The following is a 19,523-nucleotide window of genomic DNA, read 5'->3' as shown; positions in this document are numbered from 1 at the left end:
ATAATCCGTTCTATTCTAAGAATCTGTATGCAGAGATTGCTTTGATGTACCGACTACTGAGAGATCTGTTCACCCAACGTTGTAATTTTTGTATCGGAGCTGCAAAATACAGAAGAGTTCTTTAAAAGGCAGATGGAGATGAAACGCACTGTACAAGGAGTGATACTGCATAGCTTCAAGAAAATGCGAAAAGGCGACAGTAAGCAAATACAGTAAAAGTTACCAGAAGGCTATCAGGGGGACAGATCTTTAGTGAAGTTGTTGAATCAGTTACAACCCGTAGCTTGAGCAATAACACTTCAATCCCTCAATCATATTGAGCAGAATATTATCTAAAGATCTTTCACAAAACCCAAAGGATTTCTGGTCATATGTAGAGACTGTTAGTAGCACCAAAGTTAGTGTCCAGTCACTCATGGACGAAACAGGAACCGAAATTGAGAGTAGCAAAGCAAAAGCGGAAATGTTTAACTCCGTTTTCAATTGTTCCTCTACAAAATAAAACCCAGGAGAATTGGCCGAATTCAATCCTCTTATCACCGAAAAAATGAATGAAGTAAGTGTTAGTCTCAGTGGCGTTGAGAAATAGCTAAAATCATTAATATCGAAGAAAGCTCCAGTGCCCGAAGGAGTCCCTATGACATTCTATACTGAATTTTCGTCTGAGTTAGCCCCTCTTCTAATTGTAATATACCGTTGATTCCTCGAATAAAAAACCAAACCTAGTACTTGGAACAAAGCACAGATCACACACCTGTCTACGAGAAGGGTAGTAGAAAAAATCCACAAAATTACTGTACAATATTCTTGACATCAGTTTCTTGTAGAATCTTAGAATATATTCTGAGTTCAAACATAATGAGGTATCTCGAACAGAATGTCCTTCTCTATGTCAACCAGAATGTATTTCGAAAAAAGCGATCATGTGAAACACAACTCGCATTTTTCTCACATGACATACTGAAAGCCATCGATCAGGGCAATTGGATAGATACAGTATTTCTCGATTTCTGAGAAGCATTTGATTCAGTTTTACACGACGCTTATTATCAAAAGTACGTTCGTATGGGGCATGAAAAGAGATTTGTGACTGCATTGAGGATTTTTTGGTAGAGAGGACGCAGCAAGCTATCTTGGATGGAGAGTTATTGAAAGATGTAGACGTAAATTCAGTGTGCTCCAGGGAAGTATATTGGATCCCTTGTTGTTCATGTTGTATATAAGTGACCTTGCAGACAATATTAACAGTAACCTTAGATTTTTCATAGACGATGTAGTTATGTACAATGAAGTACGGTCTCGAAGAAGCTGCATAAAATTCAGTCGCATCTTGATTAGGTCAATGTGGCCCACGCATTGGCAACTTGCTTTATACGGTCAGAAATGTAAAACTGGGCACGTCGTAAAATGAAAAAATAAATGCGGTATGGTATGACTATAATATCAACGAGTCACTGTTGGAATCGATAAACTCATACAAATACATGGTGTAACGCTTTGTAGGAACAATTGCGTAGGTTCAGTCGTGGGTAAAGCATATAGCGAACTTCGGTTTATGGGTAGAATACAAGGGAAGTACAATCAGTCTACAAAGGAGATTTCTTACAAATATTTCGTGTAAACCCATCCTCGAATATTGCTCAAGCCTGTGGTACTCCTACTAGATAGGACTAATAGGGGACATGGAACGCATACTCAGAAGAGCACCATGAATGGTCAGCGGTTTATTCCACCGCGGGAGGTTTGATGGTAATGTTGAAACAGCCGAACTGCAAGATACTTCAACGCAGATGTAAACTATCCTGAGAAAGCCAACTTACAATGTTTCAAGAACTGATCTTAAATAATGGCTCTAGAAATATAATACAACCCCATACATATAACTCCCATAGGGATCACGAGGGCAAGATTAGGTTAATTACAGAAAGCACAGAGGCATTTAAACAGTTACTTTTCCAGTGATCCATACAATGGGATGTACCTTCTGCCATGCGCTTCACAGAGGGTTACAGAGTATACATGTAGACGTAGATCTAGAAGCAGCCTCAGTGTATAGTAGCCATTGGATGTCTTCTGCACAGAGAGCTTATGGGAATCTTACAGCATTCCATTTCAACATAACCTAAATACTCTCAGGTTCGGGTCTCAACTCAGCTTTCAAGCTTTTTTTGATTTCTGCTCTGTCTTCACGTTTGTTATGTAATGTTGGCACCCTACAAACATTGGACACTGACGTGGTGAGGTGGTTTGAGTATCTCAGCGATACAGATAGGCGTATCATAGGTGCAACCACACTGGAGGGGTATCTTTGGAGTGGTCGGATAAACCTATGATTCCTGAAAAGGGGCAGTAGTCTTTTCCGTAGTTGCAGGGCTAACAGTCTGTGTGATGGCTGACCTAGCCTTGTAAAAGTAGCCAGCGTGGTCTTGCTAAATTGGAACTTCGAACGGCTGATATAAAGGGGAAACTACTGCCAGTATATTTGCCAAGGACATGCAGGTCTACTGTATGGACGAAATAGTCTTGAAGTAAATTCAAATCTATGGGAAGGGATTGCTCAGGAGGATGTTGTCAGCAGAAAAAAAGAAAAGAAACTGCCATTCTACGGATCGGAGCGTTAAATGTTATATCTTTTATCGGGTAGGTAAGTTAGAGAATTTCAGAAGAGAAATGGATTGGTTGAAAGATACAGTGCGAATAAATGAAATGCAGTGACAGGAAGAACTGGACGACCGGTCATGTAAGTACCGATCTATCAACAGAAAATCAAATACGGATGATGCAGGAGTAAGTTTACTAATGAAGAAGAAAATAGAAATGCAGGTGAGCTACTACGAACAGCATAGTAGACGCATTATCGAAGCTAAGGTGGACACTAGGTCAAGACTCTACACAGAGTATAAATTTATAAGCTTGCTAGTAACACAGATCATGAATATATTGAAGGAATGTGTGAGCTGATAAAATAAATTATTGAGTTACTCTACCGTGCTGATAATTTAGGACGATAATCAAGGGAAACAAAAACTGAGTTGTGATGGGGAACTGGAATTCAAATATGGGGGAAGGAGGAGAAGGAAAAATAGCAGGAGAACATGGAACAGACGAAGGCAATTAAAAGGAAAGCATGTTAGGCTTTTGAACAGAGCATAACATAGCTTTTGCTAACAGTTGGTTTAAATATCATGAAAAATTGATGTATATATGTAAGAGACCTGAGACAAAAATGGTTCAAATGGCTCTGAGCACTATGGGACTTAACATCTTAGGTCATCAGTCCCCTAGAACTTAGAACTACTTAAACCTAACTAACCTAAGGACATCACACACATCCATGCCCGAGGCAGGATTCGAACCTGCGACCGTAGCAGTCCCGCGGTTCCGGACTGCAGCGCCTATAACCGAGACCTGAGACACCAAACGGCTTAAGATAGAGCACACAACGGTAACAGAAATTTCGAAACCAGATTTTAAACTGCAAAACATTTCCAGAGGAAGATGTGGACTGTGGCCATAACTTATTGATTACGATCAACAGATTAAAACTAAGAAATTTCAGAAAGGTAGGAAATGAGGAGATTGGTTCTAGATAAATGGAAAGAACCATAGGCTGCCAAGAATTTCAAGTTGAACATGGGCAACGATTGAATGAAACAGGGAAAAGGAATACAATAAAAGACGAGTGGGTGACTTTGAAGGATGAAATAGTAAAGAAGCTGACGATCAAACAGGCAAAAAGACAATTCCTATTAGAAAGCCTTGAGTTACACTAGATACGCAATTTAAGTCATGAAAGAAGAAAATATAAAAATACGGACAGAAGGGAATACAGAGTTTAAGAAATGAGATCAACAAAATGCAAAATCACAAAGCTACGGTGTTCGGAGGAGCAATGAAAAGCTGTGGATGCATGCATCACTATGAGAAAGATAGTACCCGCTTATAGGAAAATTAAAGAGGCCTGTGGAGGAAAGAGAAGTATCTGTGTGAATATTAAGAACTTGGATGACAAGCTAAGCAAAGAAGGGAATGATTAAAAATGGAAGAAATAAAAAAAAACGAATCCACAAAGGAAACAAACTTGACGACAATATCATGGAAAGAGATGAGGAAGTATTTGAAGATGAGAGGTGAGATATGGTACTTCGAGGGGAAAAAATGGATAGATCTCTGAAAGACTTGCGTCTTAACAAGCACCTGGAGTGGGCAACATTCCATCAGAAAGCCGTTGTTCCTATTTTTAGTTAAATTACCTCTGTAAATATAAAGTAAACACATCCATTCCCAGCGGTGGACCTTTCTTAGACCGGCCCGGCCTTACGTGGCAGTAGCTCCGCGACAAAACGCTGCTGTCGGTTGTTGAAGATGGCGGTTGTGCCTCACACGTCCAAATCGTAGAAGCAATGAAATGTGATTCATTTTCTATGGAGTAAGGTACGAACTTCCATTGAAATCCACAAGGAAGTGTAGCCCACGAATGGAGGAAAGTGCCGGCCGTGGTGGCCGTGCGGTTCTAGGCGCTGCAGTCCGGAACCGCGGGACTGCTACGGTCGCAGGTTCGAATCCTGCCTCGGGCATGGATGTGTGTGATGTCCTTAGGTTAGTTAGGTTTAAGTAGTTCTAAGTTCTAGGGGACTGATGACCTAAGATGTTAAGTCTCGTAGTGCTCAGAGCCATTTGAACCATTTTTTGGAAGAAAGTGTCACACTTTGAGAAATGTGAGATGGTGGTGTTGTGAGTTCATAAAAAGCCGTGAAGAGCGATCGCGGAGGCTTCATTCGCCGCTGACTGACGACAACATTTCCCGCATAAATGCAATGGCGAAAGTGGATCGTTGTGTGGATCTCAAGGACATTTTCCATGAACTTGGAATTTCGTATGGGAGTGTTTATGGCGTTGTTTACGGGTACTTAAGGTACCGGAAGGTTTCATGTTGATGGGTGCCTAAGCAGTTGGATGACATGATGTAAGGCAAAAAAATGACTGATACACTGAATCATATGCAACGGTATACCGAGGAGAGTGACAGTTCACGCCGGAATCGAAGCAGCAGAGCATGGTGTGGAAACAACCGGGGTCGCCTGTGACAAAAAAATTCGTTAAGAGTCATCTGCTGGCGTGGTCATCTTCCACGACAATTCGAGATCTGATGAAGCGACGGGACCCGCCGACAAGCTTGGATCATTTCACTGGGAGAGTCTGGACCTCCCAACAATCAGCCCGCCGGCCGGTGTGGCCGTGCGGTTCTAGGCGCTTTAATCTGGAGCCGCGTGACCGCTTCGGTTGCAGGTTCGAATCCTGCCTCGGGCATGGATGTGTGTGATGTCCTTAGGTCAGTTAGGTTTAATTAGTTCTAAGTTCTAGGCGACTGGTGACCTCAGAAGTTAAGTCGCATAGTGCTCAGAGCCATTTGAACCATTTGAACAAGCAGCCCGAATCTCATCCCCAGTGAGACAATGATTACATCCAATGATGAGCACAGTCAACCGGACGAATTCTACCACAGGTGCATATCAGATTTAGTGCTGCGATGGGAATAATTTATTGAACCATTGTGGGGACTGTGTAGCCTATGTAGTGTAGGGTATGTAGAATAGTACATCTATTTGTAGTTACTTGTATTTACCTCACTTCGGCTAAAAAATAGGGGCAAAGACTTCCTCATTCATCCTCTTACTTGGAAGAGCCAAACTATTCCACCCGGTATGTAAGGCATTTGAGGCAGTCGATATACCCTAAGACTTAGAGAAGAATGTAATAATCAAAATGGTTCAAATGGCTCTGAGCACTATGGGACTTAACTTCAGAGGTCATCAGTCCCCTAGAACTTAGAACTACTTAAACCTAACTAACCTACAGACATCACACACATCCACGCCCGAGGCAGGATTTGAGCCTACGACCGCAGCGGTCGAACGATTCCAGACTGAAGCGCCTAGAACCGCTCGGCCACTCCGGCTGGAATGTAATAATCCCTGGCTGCTGCTGACAGATGTGAATACTACAGAACCATCAGTTTAATAAGTTATCGTCGAAAATAAAACAATAATTATTGACGGAATAATGCAAAATTATTTGAAACTGGCTTGAGTAGGATCAGCTTGGGTTCTGGAGAAATGTCGGAACACGCGGGGCAATACTGACAGATTAAAGAAAGGTAAAACCTCGCTTATAGTATCTGTAGATTTAGAGAAAATTTTTGAGAAATGAGAATGGAATACTATTTATGAAATTCTAAAGTAGCATGATGCATAAAATCTGGGGAGCAGGACATTATCTACAACCTGTACAGAAACCAGACTGCAAGACATGAAAGACAAGCAGTAATTGAAAAAGAAGTGAGACAGGTTTGTAGCTTACCTCAGATGTTATCTAGTTTTTACGATGAGAAATCTGTCAAGGAAACAAGGGTGAAATTTGGAAATGGCATTAAAATTCATGGGGAAGAAACAGAAATTAAAAGGTGTTCCGATGACGTTGTAATTGTACAAGCGATGGCAAAGGACTTGGAAGAGTAGTTGAACGAAATGGAAAGCGTGTTGAGAAAACATTTTAAAATGAATACCAACAAAAGAAACAGGGTAATGGAATGTAGTCGAATTAAGTCAGGCGGGGCTCACGGATTTAGATCAGGAAATGAGATACTGAAAACAGTAGATGAACTTTGCTATTTGAATCGCAAAACAAGTGACAACGACTAAACTACAGGGGATATAAAATGCAGACACGACATACTGCAAGAAAAGCATTTCTGTACAGAGACACAATATTGTCTTCAATATATAAACGTAAATGTTAAGAAGTATTTTTGGACGATAAACAGTTAATATAACAAGTGAATAGAAGCTTTTGAAACGGGGGGCTACAGGAGACTGCTGAAGATTGGAGACACTGAATAAAATTGTGGAGAAAAGAATTTTATAGCAGAACTTGACTAAAAGACATGTCACGTTGACAGAACATATCACTGGACATAAAGAAGCATCAGTTTGACAGTGGAAGGAAGTGTGGAGGGATACCAAGGCTTGAGTACAGTAAATAGGTGTGAATAGATGTATGTTGTACTAATTATGCAGAGATGGAGAGAAATTCACAGGATGAAGGTCCTTTATTTCCGAAGTTATGAAATGTTTTTAGAAGATTAGCTTCTTTTTCATCTGTGGGTCGAATTTAAATAATTATAAATCCAGTTCCACTAACAAAAACTCCGGTACTCAGTAAATTTTACAAGTGCAACGACTGGACCAGAAGAAAACTACGTGGCGTCTCCACTTTGCCGTCTAAAGGTGTCCCACAAAATGACGTCTGAAAAAAGTCTCAGGAAAATAATTGAAAAATGTGAGAGTAAAAGTGTCATAAGTATTTAAGCATTTTGGTTTCCAGTGGAACAAAGTATTTTATTCGCCTTGACCCAACTAACATCACCATGTCCGTGATTTTCTATCTTGGCCTTCCCCAGCTGTTTACTAACAGCTAATAACATTCTCACCAAAAACTGCGCGTTTTTAATCGAAACGCATTCATGTACCTCTGCATGCCCCCTTTCTCATTACTGTGCCGTCGTAAGAACGGCAACCACAACTTCTTCGACCACTAAGTTTTCAGGTACCTCTTGACCACGACTATAACCTGAAGACACTACAAGACTGCCGAAACGATATCGATCAAGTCTACACCATGATGGAATCAAAAACTCACCACTTTACTCTGCAGAGTACTCGACTGAACTCGAGTACCTGCATTCGACTGTTGTAAAATGTCCAGAACAGATCAACTGCAGGAATTTGTTAAACGTATCAGTCTTTCAGACAATCAATATAGTAGCCACTGTTTTGTTTCCTCTTGCTTCAGTAATAGGTATTCCCATTGGTTCTATCCGTCTTTTACTAATAACAGCTTTCTAAAGGGTGTTGCCTCATTGCATTCTCTCTCGCGCTACTAGTAATCTATCCATCCCCCGTCCACAGAAAAGCTCCTCTGCCGTAATGGAAAAACCACAGAGAAACAGACCAAAACTGTAACTCCTACAACAGAACATCCTGGATACTGGAAACTTGTCTGAACACAGTTTTGGCCAACTAACGGGAGAACCAAGTTCATTAATTAAATATTCCTCACAAACGGAGCTTTCCAGCTATAGGCGGTCCGGCAAGACTTCTTGACAAACAGTGGCGGTCTTTCGCAATCCCATTCAACTATACTTCTCCCCAATCCTTGATGCACTTTCATTTGTGCAGAACAGCAGCAGGTTCATACCCGGTAACAAAAGCAAGTCGCTAGTTTCTCAGCGAAAACGAGATTCCTGATGCTACGAGAATGCCGTTCAGGAGCTTGACAGCAGGAAGAAACGTTCGTTGGTTTGGTCATATGGTTTTCATTCTGCTCCTTCGATGCCTTTGCCTTATACGGGTTCGGAGCCACATGTATGACTGAACGTTTCCATCGAACTTGACTTGTACAATGCAAGGATTGGTTTGAGAAGATAAAGAGAGAAGTATGTACATGACTATAACCAGCAGTTGCATGCAAAATGATTTTCGGGTGCATGAGCTCTTTGATAACTTGATTGGATGGAAGGTACAAAGATCGTGGCACTAGCGCTACATTACCCGCGTGGTAGACTGATGTTTCTGTCATACCGTAACATTTTCTTGTTCTACTATAAGATCTCTGGACTGGTCTGAGCCAGCAACAAACCTTTAATCATTGTGGTAAAGTACTGATCTACGTTCATTTCAGGCATTACAGACTTCTAAAGAGGCCAAATTCTCGGTACCTGCTTCGTTGGCACATCAGTGACAATAGTGGCAATGAAAAAACGTGGCCAATCTCACAAAAACAAAATATTCATGGTAGGACTATTATTGACAAACCTCATGTAAATCAGAATACCAAGAATGAGGACAAAATCTGGACTAAAGAGCAATGGAAACTTACATTGAAGGGCCAAAGAAACTGGTACACCTGCCTAATATCGTGTAGGGCCCCCGCAAGCACGAAGTGCCGTAACACGACATGGCACGGACTCGAGTAATGTCTGAAGTAAAGCTGGAGGGAACTGACACCACGAATCATGCAGGGCTGTCCATAAATCCGTAAGAGTACGAGGGGCGGAGATCTATTTTGAACAGCACGTTGCAAGGCATTCCAGATATGCTCAATAATGTTCATGTCTGGGAAGTGTTTAAACTCAAAAGAGCGTTCCTGGAGCCACTCTATAGCAATTCTGGACGTGTAGGGCGTCGCATCGTCCTGCTGGAATTGCCGAAGTCCGTCGGAATGCACAATGGGGCTCGATTCCCGGCTGGGTCGGAGATTTCTCCGCTCAGAGATTGGGTGTTGTGTTGTCCTTGTCATCATCATTGCATCCCTATCCACAAGCAAGCCGCCGACGTGGCGTCAGCACGAAAGATTGGCACCAGGCGAACGGTCTACCCGACGGGAGGCCCTAGCCACACGAAAAAAAAAAAATAAAATAAAATAAATCCAACTGCACACACTCCACACCTACGGAGCCTCCACCAGCTTGAACAGTTCCCTGCTGACATGCAAGGTCCATGGATTCACGAGGTTGTCTCCATACCCGTACACGTCCATCTGCCCGATACAATTTTAAACGAGACTCATCCTACAGGCAATTGTTTCCAGTCAGCAACAGTCCATTGTCGGTGTTGACAGGCATAGGCGAGACGTAAAGCTTTGTGTCGTGCAGTTATCAAGGGTACACGAGTGGACCTTTGGCTCCGAAAGCCCATATTGATGATGTGTCGTTAATGGTTCGCACACTGACACTTGTTGATGGTCCAGTATTGCAATCTGCAGCAATTTGAGGAAGGGTTGCACATCTGTCACATTGAACGATTCTCCCCAGTCGTCGTTGGTCCCGATCTTGCAGGATCTTTTTCCAACCACAGCGGAGTCGGAGATTTGATGTTTTAACGGATTTCTGATATTAACGGTAGACTTGTGAAATGGTCGTACAGGAAAATCCCCGCTTCATCCCTACCCCGGAGATGCTGTGTCTCACCGCTCCTGCGCCGTCTATAACACCACGTTCAAACTCACTTAAATCTTGATAACATGCCATTGAGCAGCAGTAACCGATCTAAGAACTGCGCCAGGGACTTGTCTTATATAGGCGTTGCCGACCGCAGCGCCATATTCTGCCTGTTTATGTATCTCTGTATTTGAATACGCATGCCTATACCAGTTTCTTTGTCGCTTCAGTGTATAACGTTTCCGACCACTTACTTTCGCCACTGCAGGCAATTAGAACTTCTCGTGGACACAAAAATCGTGGCATAACTACTAATTTTGCCAACGCAGTATGCTGTATACTATACATTTTACTGTCTTCTCTAGACACAGAAGGGTTAATGAAGATTGGAAAAGTTTACCGTGTGGTTTCACTCCGTCCAAGATTACTTAAACTGCAATTTCGTTTTATTGAAAGAGAAACAAAAAGTAAGCATCAGGGACGTTCAGTGACTAATTTTGTTTGGCAGGGGCCGGTACTGATGGAATGTTCACACACTCGTATGCAAAACTTAAGGATGAAGGCAGCTTTCGCAGGATGTGTCACTGCTAGGTAACATAGCTCGATAAAACTCGGACCATACGCATATGGAACTGGTACAGAATAGTGCAGAAAGTAACTGAAAGAAATACGCAATAAGAAGAACAAAAATGACACTTTTATTCAAAAACAATAATTGTACTTGTTGCAGCGGTTCATGATGGCCCCCAGACATTACAAAATGTATGACACTGGGTGTGTGATCGCCACGGACGGCAATGCATGCTCTGCGACGTGCTCCCACGCTCGCCACAAGGTTAGTAAGGAGAACTTAAGGTGGAGGTTTCCCCTTCCTCCACCAGCGCTGTTGAGAGCTGCTGGATTGTGGCTGGTGCATATGGACGTGCTGCAGTATACATCCCAAGACATCCCACACATGCTTGATCGGATTTAAGGAGGGGGCCGAGCAGACCAGTCAATTCGCCGAATACCATTCCAAAAATTCCTCCATCTGTGCTGTACGATGCTGTTTCACATTGTCATATACAAAAATGAAGTCAGTGCCGAATGAACTGAAAAGAGGCGCATGGGGAAGGTCAGTGTTACAATAACGTTGACCATTCAGTGTACCGTCGTCAAAGATTTGGAGGACAGTATATATGGGCAACACAATGCCTCTCCACATCATAATACTTGGACCAAAGAAACGATCAATGTTCCTCGATGAATTACGTGTTGTCACCTCTCGCCATATGAGGATAGGTCCATGGTTGCCGAACATGATCGCTTTTTGATCCAGATGCTATGATGTAGGAAGGCGTAATGCCCTCCAAACCTTTGAAGACAGTACACCCACCGGTTCACACTTGTTGTGACAGTTTATTCCTTCCCAATGTGCGTCCTTTCAGGGGTGCATAGGGCCCTGTCTTCATTTTTACGGATAACAGTGCACGACCGCATTGAACAGCGTAGGTGGAGTGGCTCGTGAAACTAGGGGATGTTCGGCGAACGGACTGGCCTTCTCATTTCCCCATCTCAAATACGAGAGTCCATGTTTGAGATGCGTTGGGGAGGCGTACTGCGGCACGTCAATGTGCACAAACGACCATTCAGCAGCAGAAATGGAACGCCTTGCCGCAATAACTCCTTACCAACTCTGTGGCCAACATGGGACACATTTCAGCCGTCCGTGGTGATACCACACCCTGTTAAGAATTGTGTCCCAACTTCTGTAATGTACAGGGGACCATCATAAATAGTGGTGACTTCAGTGTAATTATTGTATTTGAATAAAAGTGTCATTTTTGTTCGTCTCATAGTGCATTTCTTTCAGTTACTTTCTGTACTATACTGTAGCAGTTCGTTCTATGCATGGTCCAGGTTCACCGTGCTGCGTTACTAGGTAGTGACACATCATGCGAAAGTTACACCAATGTCCATTAAAATTGCTACACCACGAAGATGAAGTGGTACAGACGCGAAATTTAACCGACAGGAAGAAGATGCTGTGATATGCAAATTATTAGCTTTTCAGAGCATTCACACAAGTTTGGCACCGGTGGCGACACCTACAACGTGCTGACACGAGGAAAGTTTCCAACCGATTTCTCATACACAAACAGCAGTTGACCGGCGTTGCCTGGTGAAACGTTGTTGTGATGCCCCGTCTGAGGAGAAATGCGTACCATCACGTTTAAGAGTTTGATAGAGGTCGGATTGTAGCCTATCACGATTGCGGTTTATCGTATCGCGACATTGCTGCTCGCGTTGGTCGAGATCCAACGACTGTTAGCAGAATATGGAATCGGTGGGTTCAGGAGGGTAATGCGGAACGCCGTGCAGGATCCCAACGGCCTCCTATCACTAGCAATCGAGATGACAGGCATCTTATCCGCATGGCTGTAACGGATCGTGCACCCACGTCTCGATCCCTGAGTCAACAGATGGGGACGTTTTCAAAACAACAACCATCTGCACGAACAGTTCGACGAAGTTTGCAGCAGCACGGACTATCAGCTCGGAGACCATGGCTGCGGTTACCCTTGACGCTGCATCACAGACAGGAGCGCCTGCGATGGTGCACTCGACGACGAACCTGGGCGTACGAATGGCAAAAAGGTCATTTTTTCGGATGAATCCAGATTCTGTTTACAGCATCATGATGGTCGCATCCGTGTTTGGCGACATCGCGGTGAACGCACATTGGAAGCGTGTATTCGTCATCGCCATACTGGCGTATCACCCGGCGTGATGATATGTGATGCCATTGGTTACACGTCTCGGTGATCTCTTGTTCTCTTTGACGGCACTTTGAACAGTGGACGTTACATTTCAGATGTGTTGCGACTCGTGGCTCTACGCTTCATTCAGTCCCTGCGAAAGCCTACATTTCAGCAGGATAATGCACGACCGCATGTTGCAGGTCCTGTACAGGCCTTTCTAGATACAGAAAATGTTCGACTGCTGCCCTGGCCAGCACATTCTCCAGATCTCTCACCAATTGAAAACGTCTGGTCAATGGTGGCCGAGCAACTGGCTCGTCGCAATACGCCAGTCACTACTGTTGATGAACTGTGGTATCGTGTTGAAGCAGCATGGGCAGCTGTACCTGTACACTCCATCCAAGCTCTGTTTGACTCAATGCCCAGGCGTATCATGGCCGTTATTACGGCCAGAGGTGATTGTTCTGGGTACTGATTTCTCAGGATCTATGCACCGAAATTGCGTGAAAATGTAATCACATGTCAGTTCTAGTATAATACAGGGTGATTCAAAAAGAATACCGCAACTTTAAAAATGTGTATTTAATGAAAGAAACATAATATAACCTTCTGTTATACATCATTACAAAGAGTATTTAAAAAGGTTTTTTTTCACTCAAAAACAAGTTCAGAGATGTTCAATATGGCCCCCTCCAGACACACGAGCAATATGAACCCGATACCCCAACTCGTTCCACTCTCTCTGTAGCATATCAGGCGTAACAGTTTGGATAGCTGCTGTTATTTCTCGTTTCAAATCATCAATGGTGGCTGGGAGAGGTGGCCGAAACACCATATCCTTAACATACCCCCATAAGAAAAAATCGCAGGAGGTAAGATCAGGGCTTCTTGGAGGCCAGTGATGACGTGCTCTGTCACGGGCTGCCTGGCGGCCGATCCATCGCCTCGGGTAGTTGACGTTCAGGTAGTTACGGACAGATAAGTGCCAATGTGGTGGCGCTCCATCCTGCTGAAATATGAATTGTTGTGCTTCTTGTTCGAGCTGAGGGAACAGCCAATTCTCTAACATCTCCAGATACTGTAGTCCAGTTACAGTAGCACCTTCGAAGAAAAAGGGACCAAAAACTTTATTGGCTGAAATGGCGAACAAATGTACAACTAAATGAAACTTTATAGCTCCCTTAATTCGCAGACAGATAGTGCTTAGCTCTGCATTTTGTCGTTGCAGAGTTTTAAATTCCTAAAGTTGTGGTATTCTTTTTGAATCACCCTGTATATTTGTCCAATGAATACCCGTTTATCATCTGCATTTCTTCTTGGTGTAGCAATTTTGATGGCCAGTAGTGTACTTTCATCTGTAAGTTGTACACACAAGTGTATGTACCCCGTAACAGTGAACGACGACCGCCAAAAGTGAAACAGCGTTCAAGGCAACGGACCCGCACGCAGGAGTAGCTGGATTCCAGTGGCAGGCCGGCCGCGGTGTTTCGAGTCGGTGGCTGTACCTGTCGGCGTGTGCCGGGTCGCCGGCGCCCGCGTTGGCGGCGAGCGCGTCGATGTGCCGCGTCACGTCCTCGACCCAGCGGCAGTTGACGAGCTCGTGCGGGCGCAGCGCGGCGCGGCAGTGCGGGCACTGGGCGCGCTGCTCCGTCAGCCAGCGGCGCATGCACGGGTAGCAGCACAGCTTGGAGCAGTGCGGGCACAGGTGCGCGTCGCGCAGCCGCTCCATGCAGATGAAGCACCGGAACGTCTCCGCCAGTGACTGCAACACGAGCCCACGCTCCTGTCACCAAAACTCAACACTTTTCTTATTTATTGATTTATTATTTTCTTTTTTTTGGCTTCAAGCAGAACTCCTTTCTCCAGATACAAATTATTTTACGAAATAATATAAACAGGACATGTTTGAGTTCATTACAAAACATAACTGAACTGGATAAGTAGCCAATAAAGTATGTTAATCTGACAGCACAACTGCAAGAAAAGCGCGAATTTTTAACACAAAATCGAATTATAAATGTGCAATAACCAGTCACAGACAGTGGGTGGCAGCACTAGCAGTGGAGGGTATATAAAGCGTGTCATGGGAGCACAGAAAACAGTGCAGTCGCTGTCGTAATGCGGAAACGGAGCGATTTATCTGACGTCCAAATGGGCATGATCATTGCCTTCCTAGCCAAGAGTGGAAGCATTTTCGAAACGGCTAAGTTCATCAACTGTTCGTGTGCCGCCGTGGTTAATATACCGGGTGATCAAAAAGTCAGTATAAATTTGAAAACTGAATAAATCACGGAATAATGTAGATAGAGAGGTACAAATTGACACACATGTTTGGAATGACATGGGGTTTTATTAGAACCAAAAAAATACAAAAGTTCAAAAAATGTCCAACAGATGGCGCTTCATCTGATCAGAATAGCAATAATTAGCATAACAAAGCAAGACAAAGCAAAGATGATGTTCTTTACAGGAAAAGCTCAATATGTCCACCATCATTTCTCAACAATAATGTTAGGAACAGCACTGTAAAGCATGTCCAGAGTTATGGTGAGGCATTGGCGTCAGATGTTGTCTTTCAGCATCCCTAGAGATGTCAGGCGATCACGATACACTTGCGACTTCAGGTAACCCCAAAGCCAATAATCGCACGGACTGAGGTCTGGGGACCTGGGAGGCCAAGCATGACGAAAGTGGCGGCTGAGCACACTATCATCACCAAACGACGTGCGCAAGAGATCTTTCACACGTCTAGCGGTAAGGGGTGGAGCGCCATTCTGCATAAACGTGGTACGTTCCAGCAGGTGTTTATCTGCCAGGCTGGGGATGATGCGATTTGTAACATATCGGCGTACCTCTCACCCGTCACGGTAGCAGTTTTGCTGTCTAGCGCCATCTGTCGGACATTTTGTGAACTTTTTTTTTGTTCTAATAAAACCCCATGTCATTCCAAGCATGTGTGTCAATTTTTACCTCTCTATCTACACTATTCCGTGGTTTATTAAGTTTTCAAATTTATACTGACTTTTTGATCACCCGGTATACCGTGGAGGGCGAAATAGTGTTATGCAAAACCTGCGCCGAGGCAACTGTGATGCGCCGCTTGTCATAAATGACAGGGTTGAGCGATGGATGTGGAGATGTGTACAGGAGAATAGACGATCTACAGTTGAGTAATTGACTGCCCATATAAACGAAGGGGCTACTCAATTACAGTTCAGCGAAATTTGCAACGTATGGGCCGCCGCAGAAGGCGAATGATTCGTGCACCGATGCTGACTGCTGTTCATTGGCAACGAATGCTGGAATTTGCACACCATTACCGCAAATGGACGTTCACTGACTGGTGACAGGTGGCCTGTTCAGATGTATCACGTTTCATGCTCCATCGGACAGACGCCCGTTGGGGTGCGTACGTCTGAAAGCAAATGCCATGCAACAATTGTCAATTGGGTGCAGGCAGGAGGGCAGTCACTGGCTGAACTTGTCATTCAGGAAGGCACAGAGGAGCAACACAAGTATGAACATATCCTTGGGGATCATTTCTACCTCTACAATCAGCTTGTTTTCTGTTCGATGAGATTTCGGGATTGCAGCCGAATCACGTTGACTTCTTGCCACGGTATTTCGGCTGGCAATCGTCCAGCCATCTTCAGGTGAGTGTCCGTCACTGGAGAATACAAGTTCCCGGAGTCAACTTTATAGCAAAAAATTTGCGCGGAAACGCATGCGCATTGGTCTCCGTCACAGGAGCGTCCTCTTTTCAAATTCGCGCCCTCTGAATCTACTGTTCTATCTGTGGAGCGCAGGTGCATGCGTAAAGGTGAAAACTACATGTCCGCCCTCTGTCGGAATGCGCGCCCGCGTCGCTAAAAACAGACGTCAGATGTCGCCAGACGTGTCATTATGAATAAAATGTCTTCTCTCAGAGGAAATTAGAGAGATCACCGGTTCCCAAGCCTTGTCCAGTTGAAAACGGCCATCACGATTTATAAGATTTTGCTCTAGGCGTATCTCCACAGATTCTTTAATTACTGAATGCCAAAAAGTTTTCACTGAGGCCAAAATTTTCGTGGCAGAAAAATCCATAGCATGTCCTGTGGTAATACAATGCTCTCCTCTCCAACCCACGCTCTCTGCTGCACCTTCACTGTTGTGTCCCCCCTACCCTCTATCTCTACACCCTTCATCTCTTTTCCCAAGGTGGCTTCCGTCAACTCCCCCTCCCGAGTGATGTACTCTCTCCCTCCATTTATCTCTCTTATCAACTCTGATCCACATCTCCACCTCCTTTCCTCTGTCTTTTTTCCGGGCTCCCTCTCCCCCCCTCTTTCCATCCTGTTTTTACCCCACCTACCCTCTCTCTGCCTCCCTTCTCTCCAAAGTCCTTTTGCATTTCCTTCCTCTGCCTTTCCCCATTCCCCCTCGCGTCTGCCCTGCTCCCCGCTTCTGAGTCCTCTCCCTCCTCTCCCCCCCTTTGTTTTTCCTCCCCTCCTCCCTTTTTCCCCCTCATCTGTCCAGGTCCCCCCCCCCCCCCCCCCGATCTGCCCTTGCCTGTGGTGTGTCATCTTCATGCCGACTTTTGAGTGGTGTTTGTTTCCAGTGATAGTTAAGTGTTGCGCGTCTTTTCTGAAGTGTTGCGAACGGACATCATACTGTCGATGGGTGTGATTTTTTACATCTCTTGCGAACAGAAACCAGACTGTCGCTGTGTTTTAATTGTCTGTCTACTATTTTCCCTGTCTGCTTCCCGTGTATTTTATTATCATCGCCCACCATTTGTTTTATGATTTAACTTTCCACAATTTTCCGCCGTTTTACAATTTACGTCACCGTTTTATCGCCTGATTTTCTTGTTTCTTATCTTCTTATGTTTTAAAAATTCTATAGGCTGAAGAGCTCAGCTACAGCCGACTTACTGGGCTGCGAAAGGCGAGTGTGGCGTTCATGTTCAACGCACCTTTCATGTGCTGTGCGTGTCGTCTGACCGATGTAAGCTTTGCCACACTGGCAAGGAATTTAATAGATCCCGGCCTTCCGCAGACCCAGATCGTCCTTTACTAAATCGAGAAGGGCACTAATCTTCGCCAGTGGCCGGAAGATTACCTTAACTTGGTGTCTCCTTAGGATCCTACCTATTTTATATGACAGGTTGCCGGCATATGGAAGGAACATTCTGGACTTGAATAGCTCCTTATCTTCTTGTGTTGTGGGTGGCCACGTTTCTTCCTTCTTAGCGCTGTACTAATCTGATGTGGAGAGTAACCATTACCTCTGAACACCAACTCTAAATTTTTTTTGTTTTTTTTTTCTTTATTGTGATTTTAATACCAGTATAACAGGTAGGCTGGCAGCAGCACGATACGCCGCTCTTCAGCCAAAGATAGTACAATGAGAAAACAGAGAAGACACATGGGTTGGAACAAAACGGCGGGGAAAAAGGAGTAGACACATGAACAAAAAAAAAAAAACATGAAGCCGTTCACACTCGATGACAGTCCACACTACAAACTGTTGATATGATGCACAAACACTGAAGATGTCGATGCACTGGTGAACGATGGAGTGTGACGGTGAACACTGAACACTAAACACGACGGCACACATGAGACACTGATGGCGATGATCTCCGGCGCGCGAATGTCCACTTAGCGTGTGCGAGTCTGAGGACCTGCCAAGAGGGGAAGAAGGGTGAGGTGGGGGAGAGGGGAGAACAAGGATGCCAATGGCTGAGGAGATGGGGGGAGGAGGAGAGGGACAGGGGAGGGGAAGCCCGGGGGAGGAGTGGGGAGAAATGGAGGAGGGTGGGAAGAGGCAGAGAAGGGTGGGAGGGTGCCCAAAGGAGCAAACACAGGAAGAGGGAGGGAGGATCAAAGTTGGTAGGTGGGGTAGATGGAGGGGAGGAGGACATCATCAGGGAGAGGGAGCTTGCGGAAGCCACCTTGGGAGAGAGTAAGGAGGGTGGAGAGACGGAGACTGGGTGGGACAGGGAATACAGGTGCGGCAGTGGGCGGGGGCGGGAGAGGATGGGCGAGACAAGCGGGTGAGGAGGATCGAGTTTGCGGGAGGTACACAGGATCTGCATCCTTTAAAGGAAAAGGAGGAGGTGGGGGAACGGAATGAGATCGTACAGGATCCGCGTGGGGGAGGGGAGACAGATGCGATAGGTGAGGCAGAGAGCATGGCGTTCAAGGATTTGAAGGGATTTATAAAAGGTAGGGGGGGGGGGGGCGGAGATCCAGGCCGGATGGGCGTAACAAAAGATAGGGCGGATGAGGGATTTATAGGTGTGGAGTATGCTGGAGGGCTCCAGACCCCACGTACGGCCGGAAAGGAGCTTGAGGAGATGGAGTCGGGAGCATGACTTGGCTTGGATTGTCCAGAGATGGGGGGTCCAGGAGAGTCGACGGTCGAGGGTGACGCCAAGGTACTTAAGGGTGGGGGTGAGGGTGATAGGACGGCCATAGATGGTGAGATAGAAATCAAGGAGGCGGAAGGAAGGGGTGGTTTTGCCTACAATGATCGCCTGGGCCTTTGGAGGGCTTGACCTTGAGCAACCACAGGTTGCACCAAGCAGTGAACCGGTCAAGATGGGATTGGAGAAGGTGTTGGGAGCGCTGCAAGGTGGGGGCAAGGGCAAGGAAGGCGGTGTCATCAGCAAACTGGAGAAGGTGAACGGGAGGTGACGGCGGCGGCATGTCCGCCGTATATAAAAGGTACAGAAGGGGAGAGAGGATGGAGCCTTGGGGCACACTGGCAGAGGAAAAAAAGGTTTAGGAATCCGTGTT

The 19,523-nt window shown here is 45.1% G+C and overlaps 1 protein-coding gene across 1 annotated transcript in view; it reads right to left on the bottom strand.

Annotated features, from left to right (window-relative positions):
• The window catches only part of LOC124594602 (E3 ubiquitin-protein ligase TRIM37-like), a 205,488-nt gene that overhangs the window by 148,929 nt on the left and 37,036 nt on the right, over positions 1 to 19,523 (bottom strand). The window contains exon 2 of the mRNA XM_047132978.1: positions 14,244 to 14,521. Within this exon, the coding sequence (XP_046988934.1) occupies positions 14,244 to 14,521 (278 nt within the window). The remainder of the gene's footprint in view (positions 1 to 14,243; positions 14,522 to 19,523) is intronic.

The sequence above is a fragment of the Schistocerca americana genome, chromosome 1, assembly GCF_021461395.2.
Source record: "Schistocerca americana isolate TAMUIC-IGC-003095 chromosome 1, iqSchAmer2.1, whole genome shotgun sequence".
Taxonomy (NCBI): domain Eukaryota; kingdom Metazoa; phylum Arthropoda; class Insecta; order Orthoptera; family Acrididae; genus Schistocerca; species Schistocerca americana.
Note: the sequence above shows the minus strand (reverse complement) of the source record. Positions and strands in the feature narration are given on the sequence as shown.